We start from the raw sequence: 15487 nt of genomic DNA, 5'->3' as shown, positions 1-15487 counted from the left end.
TTAACATGATATTAGAGTCAAGAGAGCCGAAGCTTTTAGAATAACCGGTGACTTAATAATAAACGATTAACTCTATCATTATCTATCAGCTGAGACCTTATTAGAAAAGAAAATTAAATTAAGAACTGCTCTTTACTTAACAGAAATATATAAAATTATATATATATGGAGAGTTGGGACTTGGGGCCAGTCCTGACTGCTGATCCCTGAACCCAATGGAGGAAAAGGAAGAAAAAGAATCCATCTTGGGGGGACCGAAGCCTCCAAAAGACATAAAAGCCACTGCAGAGGCAAACCAAAACCCCATCTCTTACCAAATAAATAAATGAGAACTTTACTATAATAACAGCAGTAATGCATTATACCTCCCACTAAACAAATCGCATTTCACCATTAATCTAACACTAATTATAATCTATATACCAACTAAGAAAGATGCCATGTCTTTGTAGCAGGGACAGCGGTAATAAACAGTATCCAAGCGCATCCTTCACCTTCACTTCACCTCCCCTTCCCCCTCTCCAAACTCCAAAGTCCTCCTCCTTCTCCTCCTTCGAATCAAAAGAAGAAGAAAAAAAAAGAACCTATTTGGGAGAGAATTCCAAGAACAAGGAGAGGGTCATTTTGGGGAAGAGTATTATTCAAGTTTGCTCCTCTCCCACCACCACCCTCACCACCACCTTCCTCACCACCAGCACCAAACCCTTTTAATCTTCTCCTCCACCACCATCGACTCCTTCTCCAACTCCCGTTTGGTTTGCAGGTGCTTGCAGTGAAGTCCAAGCAAGAATTATAGCAGTTGTTAGTTGTTGCTGTTGTTGGTGGTGGTGGTGTGGCTGTCTCTGCTTTTGAGTTTTACCGTCTCCTTCTCTATCTTTTTCGCCTTCTGAAATAGACCCATCGCAATACCGTTGCCTCTCATTCCATCACTTTCTCGGCCTCCCAAATTTGTTTCCCGTTATTGGGTCTGTCAAAGTTTTTTTTTTCCCTTTCCTTTTGAGGGAGATCTTGCCGTTTTATTGGAGATTTTGATGGTCTTGGGAGTGTAATTCTGGTTGATTTCTTGCAATTATGACAATGGAGCACGGGGAGGATTGCTGTGTGAAGGTGGCGGTCCACATCAGGCCGCTCATCGGAGACGAGAAGCTGCAGGGGTGCAAGGATTGCGTCGCCGTCGTCCCCGGGAAGCCGCAGGTTCTTTTCATCTCCACCCGTTTGGATTCACCGTCGTCTTCTAGGGATTTAGTTTTTCTTTTATTAGGATATGGGAAAGGAATAGGGAGAAAGGAAAGATCTTTTTTTGCATGTGGAGCAGAGGATTTTGCTTCTTGTGATGAATTGGGTGGAAGATCTCTAGTGGGATTTGGCAAAGCAGTGACAATCTTTCTCAATTTAGATAGCATGATGAAATAGTGATTATTGGTCATCAAATCGGAGAAGCTCGTCTTCCCCTAGAGGTCAAGGTGCAAGAATTCTTCTTCGTTGGAAGTTCCACTGCCGTTTGTTTATATTTTGTGAATCCTAGATACTTTTCTTATATTCATGTTTTGAATTATCAATATTTATTCTAGTTTTTGTTTCTGCGATCCTCTATGGGAGGAGGACAAAGTACCAATTTTTCATAAAATTTTCCACCAGTCCCTGTTTTGAGGATTCTCAGTAAAAGTCTCTCAAATTCGATAACTTTTACCTGAATTTATGACTGGCCTTTAATCACTTTTGCCTCTTTTGCATCTTGATAACCTACTTGATAATGCATGTCGTGGGCACTGCAGCTAGAGTTAGAACTAGTCAACCTCATCTGTGGATCATGGTATTCTGAGTGTCCAGTTCTTTGCTTGAACTTTAGCTTTAGAGCTGTAGATTTCGTAGAACTTTAGTCAAAATAATTATGCATTCTCTTTTACGGTCATCTCAAATTGTACCTATCTATACTAACATAGACAAGTACGAAATACATCACCTGGTCCTCCCATCACCAGAAGTTCCAAGTTGCAGGTTTTGTTTAGAAATTTTAGGTACGGAATTTCATATAACATTTAGTTGAAATAAGATTATGATCCTGTCTAAACATAGGCATTTGGAAATAGTTGAAATTTTGAAGCTTAGAATATAAACTTTGTATATGTAATCCACAGATTTCTAATCTACAAAGATAACAGACAGCATCCAAGCTTGAGAGGAAACAGTAGTGTGCTAATTTCTACTTCTTTTTTTCTGGCCAGATTTTTATGGTACAATATACAAACCTTGTGCACTAAGACATATAATAAAGCTAATGCTTTTACATCCTCAGTTCATTTTATCTTAACTCTTAAGCATCACTGCTGCAAAGATAAATATTTTGATTCACACCCTTATCATAGATCTTTTTCAACAAAGAAGGTCTATGCTTCAAATTAGAGGGAAGGGTAGTCTAGTTTCTTCAATCAAGGTCTTGAATAATTAGATAAACAATTCTTAGATGGTGCTGCTAGTTCAATTGTTTTTAAGGATTTTTCATAGTTACACATATCTTCAGTTCAATCTTGAAATGTTTGATTTTGTGATTATCTTATTCTTATGCAGGTCCAAATTGGCGCTCATTCTTTCACCTTTGATCATGTCTATGGGAGTACTGGTTCTCCATCATCTGCCATGTTTGAAGAATGTGTTGCCCCACTTGTTGATGGCTTGTTCCAAGGATATAATGCGACTGTTCTCGCATATGGACAGGTGGAGTACTTTATCTCATGCTTATCTGCCATCCTTATTGGATTTTGTCCTGGAAGCTGGTCTCCCGATACCTTACACCATCTCACATTGTAATGTGCTACAGACAGGATCAGGGAAAACATACACCATGGGAACGGCATGCAGGGAAGGTTCTTATACTGGACTTATTCCCCAAGCAATGCATGCGTTGTTTGAGAAGATTGAGAATTTGAAGCATCAAGTAGAGTTCCAGTTGCGCGTTTCATTCATTGAGGTACAAGAGATGCTAGCTTATTCCTGCTCTTGCTGTATGTAGAATTTCCTACTGCTCTTTATTATGTCACAGGGATATATTTATCATTAGGGAAATATTATATAAAATTTGGGAGTCAAAGACCTTGTGATGAATTTTCTAGCATATCTATTTATCTGTCATCAGAAATTTTTTGTGTGAAGCAAGATATTTACTTATGGGGTTCCTCGGAAAGGACCTAGTGGTAAATCTCCTTTTGACCAAATATACTCACAGATGTTTATCCTAAAAAAGCACTTAATAGTACTGTTTGAGATCATATCATAATCTGATTATCAATTTAACATCTATAATGACAAATCTGTGTCCTTTTGTTATCTGCAATGTAAATATATGTAATTTTATCGATGATCTAACATCATTTGTGCTCAAGGTTTTTATCATTTTACCATGTAATGTAACTTGAATTTCATTTTTCCAAGATTTTGAAAGAAGAGGTGAGAGACTTGCTAGAACCAGCATCTGTTGGCAAACTTGAAAATGGCAATGGACACGTAGGCAAAGTTACAGTACCAGGGAAACCTCCAGTACAAATCCGTGAGGCGTCAAATGGTGTCATAACACTTGCTGGATCAACTGAAATCAATGTTAGCACCCAAAAGGAAATGGCTGAGTGCTTGGAGCAGGGTTCGCTGAATCGTGCAACCGGAAGTACAAACATGAACAACCAGTCAAGGTAATTGCTGTGATATAGTATTCTTGGTACCTAGATCCTCTTTGTTTCACTTTCATATACAACATGCATATACTATGTCAAGGTTCAGTATCACATGACTTCTTTTCTCATTCAGGAAAATGAAACACAGTTACAGAGTGAGTCACCTTGAGTGATTTATCAAAGACTCACTAGCTGCGTATTATATTATGTCTCTTTTCACAGTCATTTCATTTTCTAAATGATAGGTTATCTATCCTCATTAATGGCCTCACAGTGATGATTTTTTTGTTTTTTTGTTTTTTGTTTTTTTCCTCTTTTTTTTAGCTGGATCTTTTTATACTATCATGAGGTACTCTAGATAATCTGGAAACAGGATACTCCTTTCCCTTTTTGGTCGATCTAATTACTTCCAGCTATAGTACTGAAACCAAATAATGATTAGAGAATCGCATATTTGCATTCTAAGCTTGGGAGGCTAATGCTTCTTTTCTCATATTTTTAAATTTTTTTTTATTTTCATCATGTAATAGTCGTTCCCATGCCATCTTCACAATCACATTGGAGCAGATGCGCAAACTCGATCCAATTATTACTGCAGATGGTATCCCAATTGAGGACATAAATGAAGACTATCTCTGTGCGAAGCTCCATTTAGTAGATCTTGCTGGATCCGAACGTGCTAAGAGGACTGGTTCAGATGGTCTTCGGTTCAAGGAAGGTAGTACTTTTTATTTCTTTATTTGGACCAACTATTTAGTTTAGATTGAAAAAAGGATATTACCGTTAACCCCATAATCCTGTATTCTTGGTATTAGGTGTTCATATTAACAAGGGACTCCTAGCTCTTGGCAATGTCATAAGTGCTCTTGGAGATGAGAAGAAGAGAAAAGAAGGTGCTCATGTCCCTTATCGTGACAGCAAACTTACTCGCCTTCTACAGGTTGGATCTTATGTTTCTTTTCAATGATAAGTTACAAGAGTTGATGTACTGGACCCATTAGATAATAAATAATCAATTAAAGTTTAGCAAGAGGCCTTCCACATGCTTAAATACTAATTAGGTTCATAGAACAACATCCCTGTTGTTTCCCGGAACTTGCATGCTGGAAGAATTGGAAATGTAACATTTAGGTGCTTCCACATTGAAGAAACTATTTTGTCCTCAGCTTTTTGAATTGTGGTCTATTATTTCTGTAATAGACAAAAAGGGTCTTATTCACCTAATTATATATTTACTTCATCTTTGGCAGGACTCACTTGGTGGAAATAGCCGAACTGTAATGATAGGTAAGAAAAGTCTCGTCTGTTATACTGAACATTTGGTTGAATTTGGAGCCTTTTCACTTGTACAGACTTTTAGGATAGTCGAGTTCAAGAGGACAAGACTACCCATTTTATTAGGATAGTCGAGTTCTATATTAATATGTAACCATGGAAGGTGTTAATTCTCTTCGCCAGATTACCATACACCTCTTCCTTGGAAACTTCTCTTCTTTTCTCTTTTCCTCCTTTTACCTCCACCTTCTTCTCTATCAACCAACACAAGGAAGCTGTTTTGAGCACAGGCAGATGTCCGTGATGCTTAAATTTATGCTTAATTGTAACTTATTTTCAGTTATCTATAATGCTCAAAGAATGAGAAAAATGAAACTAAGCTGCTACCTGTACTTTTGATTTATTTTTCTTTTACACTCTAACTTCTAGTATCATTCTCTCTTCCAGCCTGTATCAGCCCGGCAGATATTAATGCTGAGGAAACTTTAAACACGCTGAAATATGCTAATCGTGCTCGCAACATCCAGAATAAGCCCATTGTAAGTTTGTCACTGTGCTGAAAATTTATGAACTAAAGCATTTACATGAAGAAACTATACTTTCATTTTATGTATAAAGTTCATTCTGCATATCTTTAAGCCAATGTTTTTGAATTTTCCAGGTAAATAGAAATCCAATCTCTGATGAGATGCAAAGGATGCGCCAGCAGATTGAGTACTTGCAAGCAGAGCTTGTTTCTGCTCGTGGAGGAGCTCCATCTGACGAAATTCAGGTTAAGACTTATCTGTTAAAGAGCTATGTACAACACCTTAACAGACATCTATTACGTCTGCACACACATTATATTGTCCGCATCCACCATGCAAGGGATTGGGAAGCCTTTCTGATTTGCTGCCAACATGCTAACTATCAATGAATTAATACAAAATCTCTTGTTAACCTACTATGTGACCATGTTGCTTGGAATTTTCTGCTCATTTAACTGTATTGAATTATACATATGTTGTTATTGATCTGCATGTAGTAAAAGGAACTTTCTTTCGGAGTTACATCCTCAAATGAATGCTTATCTGTAGGTTCTCAAAGAAAAGATCTCTTGGTTGGAGGCGACGAACAAGGATCTTTCTAGGGAGCTCTATGGATACCGCAGTCAATCTGGTCACCCTGATCATTGTGAAACAGATGTTCGGGTATGTTTACTTGTGCTTGTGGTCCTTTTTGTCCCTTTTCTTATTTAAGCATAATTTTTGTAGTTTCCTTGACAATAGTTTCATGTTAGCTGTAAATCTACAGAAAACAACCTCCTTTCCGCTAGGCCCTTTGGACTGTGAATAGATGAATTAGGAGTTAAATAGGAAAAAGTATTAGACAATCTGTAAAGGCGTCCATGCTTCATGAGTAGGACTATCATATATCTGATGAAACTCGTGTAATTGATTGGTATCGCGTTGAGGATGTTAAGATGTAGTAAAGTTAGATGAAAAGATCAAAATAACAAGTATGTCCATATCAATTTTGAGTAGTGTCAATTAAAATATGATCTGAGAAATTCATTCAAGATGGTATGGGAATGTCTAGAGCTTAATGGATAATACATGGGCACCCCCAGTGAAGAATGATCCATTCCAAGTTGTAGGTGGCATAAGAGCTAGGGCAGGCCAAAAAGAGTTGGATGGAAGTGGTTGAAAAGACCTGACACACCTTAGACTAATGGAGGCTAGTATGGGGACAGAAATAATCTGTATAGCACTATAGCCGATCCTAAATAATTAATTTTTGATATATTCTATTGTCATTCTAGAAACCCATGTCAGTTAAATTCTTACTTCCTAGTAGTAGAGGGCATACTATTTAGAGAACTTGCTTAACAAAATTGTTAATGCTTGATATTTCAGAAAGGTGGAATTGGAAAAGCTGAAGGGCTGAAAAGGAGCCTGCAAAGTACAGAGTCGTACAATTTCCAAGTGGTTGATACTCTAAGAGGTATTCACTTGGAACCTTTGAGGTTTCTTACTAGCTACTCGGATGATTTGACCATTTAAATATGGTTTTGCTTGAAATTTCATCTTGTAGCTTTCCTGGAATTTTTCTAATTGCATTTCGTAACTATTTAAATGCATTTCTTCCACAGCAGGTGATAATGCTAAGGAAATTGATGATGAAGTAGCCATAGAATGGGAATACACAGTGTTGCAAGATACCATGGGCAAAGAATTGAATGAACTAAATAGACGATTAGAACAAAAGGAGGTGATCTCTAGAATTCCAGCAATTATCTATATGTCATTACTTGAATGCATCATGACATTCATTATGTGAATATATCATCATGAGGTTGATGAAAATGTCACAGTTAATGTGCCAACTATGTTGACCTTCTCTGCAGAAAAACCATATTGATTGAATAAACAGAAGATTGTAATTGCTCATAAAGCTCACCACTTACATCTTTTTTTTTATGGAACATCTGGTTCCAGTTCAGCTTGTTTATATAATGTATTAAGCTTTCTCCATTTCTATGTAACTTGATGGATGCATGATCAAATATGGTCTGACTATTCTTTCAGCTTGAGTGGCTCAGTAAGTCAGACCAATTCAGAAAAATAATATTCCGGTTCTCATCATGTGAATCTATTTAGTGAAAATACTTCCTGTCAATTTTTATACTCCTGAAGATTATATATTAATATATTACTACATGAAGTAATTCAAAGCATCAGTTACCCTCAGTTCCTTCTCTCTCTTTCATATTACATATATATAAGTTAGATATTCTAGCTGCTAACTAAGATTTCCCTCACTTTTGCAGTCTGAGATGAAAATGTTTGGAGGATTTGACACTCTTGCTCTTAAGCAGCATTTTGGAAAGAAAGTCATGGAGCTGGAAGAAGAAAAGAGAGTTGTGCAGGTCTATTTAGCATTTCATTTTCTTTATATTGACTTCCATCCTTGTAGTTTTACTTTTATCTCCTTTTACATCTAAAATTAAGACGGGTAAAACACATTTCAGCAAGAGAGGGACAGGTTGTTGGCTGAAGTTGAAAGCCTTGCTGCTACCTCAGATGGGCAGGTACACAAGTTGCCAGATATCCATTTGCAGAAATTGAAGTCCCTTGAAGCTCAGGTGAATAGGTTTTTCAATGAATTGCTAAAAATGTAATACTGCCCTTCTGGCTCTGGCACTAAGTTATTTCTGAAATATTTATCTTTAAGATTCTGGATCTTAAAAAGAAGCAAGAAAACCAAGTTCAGCTTTTGAAGCAAAAACAAAGGAGTGATGAGGCAGCAAAGAAGCTGCAAGAAGAAATTCAGTCTATTAAGGCACAAAAGGTCATCATCTTCCAACATCGGTTTTCTATTTCAATTTCTCTCATTTATTTGAGATCAGATTATTTTATAACTAATCTACATTGGTTAACTGTTTTTCTTCCTATCTGTAGGTTCAATTGCAACACAAAATAAAGCAAGAGGCAGAGCAGTTCCGTCAGTGGAAGGCTTCACGTGAAAAGGAACTTCTACAGGTGCGTAAAACTCTTTCCTTTGGTTTACTGATGGAATAAGTACAATGTGATGAACAAAAAGCAACAAATTGTTCTCCAAATATAGATTCTAAATCTGAATGATAATAATTGGAGTTGGTCAGTAAGTTTTCTTAGTGGGATGATCAATCTTATCTGTCTAGAGTAAGAAAGACACCTGGGAAATGCCATCTTCTTCACAAATGGACTCCTCTTGTTGGGAATTGAAGGTTTTGCTTCTTCCCTAAGATGACCATGTGTGTGAAAGAGAATTCTTACCCCCCAAAGGAGAGAGGAACAAAGTGGTGTTGATCATGCAGTAGCCTTCTCCACCTTTTCCCAGATCCACTCCATCTACATTGGAGTGATCTAGGGATTGGAGACCAGCGCAAGTGTGCTATGGGTAATAGCCCAAACTGACTAGCGCTCATTTCTTAACCCAAATAGGTGCAAATCTTAACTCATTATTGCGAAAAATCATGTATACAACTTCACCACCTGAGATCACATCAAATATGATATTAGCTCAATCTGCTCTTGCCTAATGGGCATCTTCATCAAATCGTTCATCAGCACATAATCCCAACCTCAGATCAAAGCTCTGACACCAACTGCTTATGAAAACCATGGAGCCAAATCATAAACTAACAAGATGTCTAATCTTACTGAATCTACGATTAAAAAAACATGACGGAATCTAACTCTAACCCAAAAGCATAGGTTGGGAACCCTCCATAACCTTCTTTTAATTTAAGAGTGGACCTAATATGTGACTCCAAATAGATGTCTTTCATCTTATGCCACCTATAGCATGTTTTCATTTTGTACTCTTCAAATCAAATGGAGAAAAGATACTTTGGTATTCATTTCGTAGTTACATAGATATCATGTACTGTTCAGATTGCTGTTAGCCTCTAGACATTCTGTTTATTATGTACTCATTAACTTACGTTTCACTTCTTATTATCTTTGTTTATAGATAGTATTGAAATTAAGAGTTCATAAACTGAACTTTGATGCCTTTGCTCTAACAGTTACGGAAAGAGGGAAGGAGAAATGAGTATGAACGGCATAAGCTTCAGGCACTGAATCAGCGACAAAAAATGGTAAAAACTAAAAAATCCTCCTCAGTATTTTTTTTATATTACATTATAAGTTGTTATAATTACCCAAGTAGGGTTTATCATAGTGACTTTCACTTTTAGTTATTGATGATGTCTTCTCCTTGTCATTCTCTTTAAGATCACACATTAGCATAAATACCACATGAGATCACACTGAATCAAAACAATTGACCTTGTCGAATAACTTCTGTCATTTGTTAAAGGCATGGTATACATTGTTGGTTTATTGCTTAACAACATAAGCTTTTGGGTCAACTAGTTATCTAACATGTTATCAAAAAAAGTTTTTATGGAGGTCATAAGTTCAAATCTCATAAGCCCGCTTTAATTCATTATTCTCTAATATTTGGTGGGCCACATATCCTATAATCTATTATTTGTCCACGTGCAGTATTAAAAGCCGCATGTGAGGGGTCATGTTAAAGACATGATATATATTATTGGTTCATTATTTATATCTTAAATTTTTGCGTCAACTAGTTATCTAACATCTTTAATTCTTCACTAGTGTTTATTTGGTGGTTATTTCTAGGACATCAAGGGTGGTTTGGATTCTTGTAAAATTTAATAGTTATCTTGCAATAGCTAATCTTAATTTGTTGTATCCTCTAGCCATAATATAACGAACTAGCACTCCATACTTCAATCTCTAGAACTTTGTTGTGATCTGAACTTGGTGAAGAAGGTGGAAGGGGCTTGGCAATGGTGGAACTAGTTTAGGGCTAAGATAGATTTTGGACAGAACTTTAGAGATCGATTCAGGTTGATCTATTCGTTGGATGGACCTGAAATTTGGGTATGTTGTCGCTCTAAAGAGAGCTCTCCAATGAACCCAAGATCGTGAGAATCAGATGGGTAAATAGTGAGATATTGATCAAAACTTGGACGCTGGTCGAAAATGGAAAACCAGCTTGAGGTGATCTCTAGAGTTTTTTGGGGATTCCGTGGGTAGAGGTAGTAGAAGGTAGGTTTAGAGGAGTAAGAAGGGGGGGATGGGATCTGGTCCTTAAAGGGGTGAGGGGGCTTAGATTGACGAGGCGGGAAGTCGGCGCCTTGGTGGTGATTGGCAGCAGCTACTAGGATGAAGGAGGAGGGATAAGAGAGAAAGAGAGTGAGAGAGCTAACTAGTAAAAGCTAAATTAAGATAATTCTCCAATATCCCCAATGCCGGTGCTCATCACACTATTTGATGGCTACCTTAGACTCAAGTCAGGTTGGCCCATGACGAAGGAGCCCAATTACATAGTGCAGAATTTAATATGACTCAACCTAATCAAATATCTCATAGCTCAACCGAGCTCAATGCAGAAAATAACAATGTAGGAAATAAAATAAAAATGACTCGATCTAACTAACTAGTCCTCTCCATGTCGGGTCATAACATACCTCCAAATTGGGTCATAACACTATCTTGCTATTCGATTTTCTGAGATATTAGATTCGTTGGAAAGCTTACTTTTAGGCTTACAATATATTCAAATTTCACATCGATCCAATGGCTAGATCGTTCGAAATATCTCTCGAAAGCTCCGTCTTGCTGCTGCCTAGAACTTGCTGCGAGCTGAATCGGTTTGCTTTGAAAGAGGATTACGACAAACTTTTGAAGCAAGACAAGCTAAGATATTACATATGGAGGATAAGTTATGTAAAATCAATTGAGTTTCTTTAGACATGTCCAGCGAAGACCGCTTAGGGAAACAGTAAGGAGTGATTTAAATAATTATTGTTTCTAGGCAGAATTCTCTGAGGGGTTTTCAGCTTGTTTTGCTTTTATCTAGTCTATTTGACCAAAATTATCAAAATTAATGAGTGTTAGAGCCTTTTCTGATATAGGTTCTTCAGAGAAAGACTGAAGAGGCTGCCATGGCCACTAAGAAGTTGAAAGAGTTGCTAGAAGCTCGCAAATCTTCAGCACGTGACAGCTCTGGTATTCTTTCTTTTATGACATCTTCAGTAACATTTTAACTTCATGATATTTATAATAATACTATCAATTTTTTTATTGGCAGTCATTGCAAATGGTAATTCTCACAGCACTCAGGTAAATGATATTAGTTTTTTTTTTCTAAGAATTTGGTCTTAGGAGAAAGTCAATAACTATACTTTGTTAATCTTCAGATAAATGAAAAGTCTCTGCAGCGATGGCTAGATCAGGAGCTTGAAGTTATGGTGCATGTACATGAAGTGCGGAATGAATATGAGAAACAAAGTCAACTGTATGTAATCCTAATTCAATTAGTTTTTCATTTTAAAAAATTAAGCTATTTCATATTTTGTATCTTAGTTGTCCTGACTCTATCAATATTTTTCCCCATTTAAGTCGAGCCGCACTGGCAGAGGAGCTTTCTATTCTGAAGCAAGAAGAGGCAATTTATGAGGGAGCTAGTCCTCCAAGAGGAAAGAATGGAAGTTCTAGGTAACTAATTAGAATTTATATTTGGATAATTGTCATTTCATTATTGCAAATTCATCGATTATTGTCTAGGACTTGAATTTGTTTTGTCTTATTAGTAATATTTAGAAACATCTATTCTATTGGTCTAGTTCTGTAAAGTTTCTGTTTTCCCTGGGAACTGGTTTCTCTTCAGGGTATCCACCATGTCACCAAATGCGAGATTGGCCAGAATAGCATCACTTGAGAGCATGGTGACCATTTCATCAAATACTCTTGTAGCAATGGCTTCTCAACTTTCAGAGGCTGAGGAAAGAGAACGTGCATTCACTGGACGTGGCCGGTGGAATCAATTGCGATCAATTGGAGATGCGAAGAACTTGCTTCAATACATTTTCAATCTAGCAGTTGACGCAAGGTTCTGCCTTTCAACTTCTACTTGTCATGTTATTAATTCAGTTCTCCTGTATATTTCTGCAGTTAGTCTTCCAGTGTACTCTGAACCTTTATGCATGTTGACCTAGTGGTGTGAATTAGTTAAACTGCTATAAATTGGTTAATCCGTAAGTATTAACATGTTAATGTAATCTTAGAGTTACCCCTCCAAAAGAAATAGTAGAAAAATTATATAATTTTCTATCTGCGTAAATCATCTTTTTACTTGATATATGTGGATGTTGGTTTATAATTAGTACAAGACTAGAGCATGTAAAATGATGATTACAGAGGTAAACACTTCCTAAATGGTTTTATCATGGATTTAAGTTAAATAATGATTACAGAGGCAACACTTCCTAAATGGCTGTATCATGGACTAAGTTCTTTGCTTATAATCTAGTTTTGCTTCTTTTACAGTGCTTACCATCTATGTTCCCGTAACATAGTAACTAGCACCCACTTCGTTGGCATCTAAATCTCGTGTCTGATAACCAAAAACACCAAAGAAAGCAGTGCAACCCTCCATACTAACCATCCCATCATTGTTAATACTGGAAATGTCTAGATGTTACCTTATGCCAATGTATGTTGACCCATGCCACTTGGCCAACCCATGCCTCCATGTATTGATACCATGGTCCTCCTAAATTTTTCTCCTTGTCTTAATTGCCACCTAATTGCAATTTGCTTTAATTGGCATACTGTTTTCTTGTCATATCCTTCTTAATCAGCATTTAACAGCCTATTGTATGGTAATTCACCTTGGAAACAGATGTCAGGTGAGGGAGGACGAAATTGAGATCAAGGAAATGAAAGAACAAATGAATGAGCTTGTTGGTATTCTCCGACATAGTGAAGCACGAAGAAGGGAAATAGAGAAGCAGCTAAAATTAAGGGAGCAAGCTGTTTCCGTTGCATTAGCCACATCATCTCCGGTGAGCTTTTGTAAATTAATGTTAAACTCCAGATTTTATAGTCAAAATGCAGCCACATCATCTCTGGTGAGCTTTTGTATAAACTCCAGATTTTATGATCAAAATGCATCGTCATATGTTTGATAGTATAGAGTAACATCATTAGTCACAGCACATAGCATTGGGTAATATATTTACTACCATGTCCTACCTAAGTTGTCACATAAGCATGATATGGAAAGTAAATAGGAACTCACATGACAGGAAAGAAGTAGCAAGAGGTATTCATCCCTTCTTTCTCGCTTGCTTCCACCTTGAAGCAAATGCCACAAGGCATTAGCTCTATCTTCAAGGCCACAAGGCATTGGCTCTATATTGTGATTTAAAGTTCATCTGAATGTGCCATAAAACTCTACAACCTACATCAGCCATCAGATATAACTTGCATCTGAATCTAATAATAAATCTGAAGCTTGAGAAAAAACTTTCAGACATGAAATGCCTTATTAACTAGTCTCTAGGCCTTTGACTTACACAAGTCTACATAAATACCTCACAGTGCATTAAAAGATCTACCTTTAGATCCATTCTTACTGAAATCTGGCAAATATTAGCTTCAGGTTAGAAATTTATTTGCCTTATACATGTGTATACAAAATAGTCATTATAGAAAATTATTCAAATTGAAGCAAGATGATGCTTCCTTAAAAGTCTTTATCTTTTTTACCTTTCAGATTTTCCTTGTGTTGCAAGTACTTGTTTAAAATTTTGATTAATAATTATCAGGTCAACTCAAATGGTTCGGTAAAGCATTGTGCTGATGAAACCAGCACACCACTATCTCCTGTTGCAGTTCCAGCACAGAAGCAGCTTAAATACTCTCCAGGAATTGCTAATAGCCCAATTAAAGGGAGTGCCACATTCAATAACCAGCCACTAAAGGTTCTTTTCCATCTTTCAGATTGGCTTTTTCATATGAATGTCTTTCCTCTTCAGGTTTGCAGTAAGTAATTGCTATTTGTACTTCAGATGATCCCAATTGGACAGCTGCCAATGGGGAAGAAACTTGCTGTTGCTGGACAAGCAGGAAAACTTTGGAGATGGAAGAGGAGTCATCATCAGTGGTTATTACAGTTCAAGTGGAAATGGCAGAAGCCCTGGAAATTGTCTGAGTTGATTCGGCACAGCGATGAAACAATCATGAGGGCTCGACCTAGACCTCAGCCACTTCGTCCTAGACCTCATCCACTTCGCCACGTAGTTTGAAACCACTTCTTTGTTTGTCATGTCATGTCATCTGACCGGTTCCCAACCCATGCAGCTAACTAATTTCACAGGGTAACAACACAGTTTGATGCAAGTAAGCTTCATGAAATCTCCTTCGAGCTTTCTACTTAGACACGAGATCAACTTGTACATTTTAACAGGATCTTGGAATGTAAATTTTGAGCATAGACAAGTATACATGCATATAAAGAAGAACACTCAGCGATTTGATTTTGTGCAAATAATCAGCGGCACGCTTCTGTTTAAGTCTGCTGAGGATAAGACATCGACACGTAAAGAATTTTGTTAGCTGGCAAAATAAGGAGATGTGAGCCAGCTTAATTGCTTGGTGTCTAAAGCTCAAGTTCAGTCGAAGCAGCTTGTAAATTGATTCTAATATTGCTGGGCTCCTCTAAAAGGTTGTTGAGTTACATGAAGGAACTGATGTAGCCAATGTTTGATGTTTGGATGTGGTGCTATTTTTCCTCCTTTTTTTTTTTACCCTGATTATATCTCTACTACAAGTGAGAAGTCAAAATGACAATGGCTTGGTTTGCTAGAAGTTCTTTATATACTTCTTTTGTACCCATCTCTTTGCGCTCTATAGGTGCCACTGTTTTTGTATTCGTGAATTAACAAGAGTAATTGATTATTCATATATCATATTAATGTAGTCTAAGTATTGTGAAGGTATTTGATTCATTATTTCCTCTGAACTTTCGCATGTAACTTATCTTCTATCCAGTAGCAAGAACAGAAAAATACAAATAAAATGCTTCCTACATGTATGTGTGTGGCTGGAACAGCGGAATTAATACTCTGTCAATTGATAATGGGAAATCAAAATGGGTTATCTTTTCACTTAGGCTTAGAGGGCTACTAATTGCAATGAGGA

At 37.0% G+C, this 15487-nt stretch overlaps 1 protein-coding gene across 3 annotated transcripts; it reads left to right on the top strand.

Moving 5' to 3' along the window:
• Window positions 1–453: 453 nt before the first annotated feature.
• Window positions 454–15285, top strand: LOC140771747 (kinesin-like protein KIN-4A). 3 transcript variants are annotated; one of them, XM_073113401.1, is made up of 25 exons: window positions 454–1194; window positions 2569–2715; window positions 2819–2968; window positions 3430–3683; window positions 4196–4383; window positions 4481–4605; window positions 4916–4952; window positions 5388–5479; window positions 5602–5712; window positions 6017–6130; window positions 6836–6923; window positions 7075–7190; window positions 7750–7848; window positions 7951–8064; window positions 8154–8270; window positions 8381–8461; window positions 9493–9564; window positions 11416–11509; window positions 11592–11623; window positions 11701–11798; window positions 11903–11998; window positions 12171–12392; window positions 13185–13347; window positions 14113–14268; window positions 14356–15285. In XM_073113401.1, exons 1-25 carry the CDS (start codon window positions 1072–1074, stop codon window positions 14590–14592), a joined length of 3126 nt encoding a protein of 1041 aa, XP_072969502.1. In that variant the 5' UTR covers window positions 454–1071; the 3' UTR covers window positions 14593–15285. The 3 variants fall into 3 exon arrangements, with proteins under 3 accessions (XP_072969502.1, XP_072969501.1, XP_072969503.1); XM_073113400.1 differs by having other exon boundaries at window positions 7072–7190; XM_073113402.1 differs by lacking the exons at window positions 454–1194; window positions 2569–2715; window positions 2819–2968 and having other exon boundaries at window positions 3545–3683; window positions 4233–4383; window positions 7072–7190.
• Window positions 15286–15487: the final 202 nt, after the last annotated feature.

Source organism: Typha angustifolia, chromosome 12 (assembly GCF_048772165.1).
Source record: "Typha angustifolia cultivar Huaian chromosome 12, ASM4877216v1, whole genome shotgun sequence".
Taxonomy (NCBI): Eukaryota; Viridiplantae; Streptophyta; class Magnoliopsida; order Poales; family Typhaceae; genus Typha; species Typha angustifolia.
Note: the sequence above shows the minus strand (reverse complement) of the source record. Positions and strands in the feature narration are given on the sequence as shown.

Bases quoted from the DNA above. Each gene is read 5' to 3' on its own strand.
- LOC140771747 (XM_073113400.1), top strand. From the start codon at position 1,072: ATGACAATGGAGCACGGGGAGGATTGCTGTGTGAAGGTGGCGGTCCAC. The intron at 5,480-5,601 runs GTAAGTTTGTCA...TGAATTTTCCAG, and splicing joins ACATCCAGAATAAGCCCATT to GTAAATAGAAATCCAATCTC. The intron at 14,269-14,355 runs GTTCTTTTCCAT...TTTGTACTTCAG, and splicing joins TCAATAACCAGCCACTAAAG to ATGATCCCAATTGGACAGCT.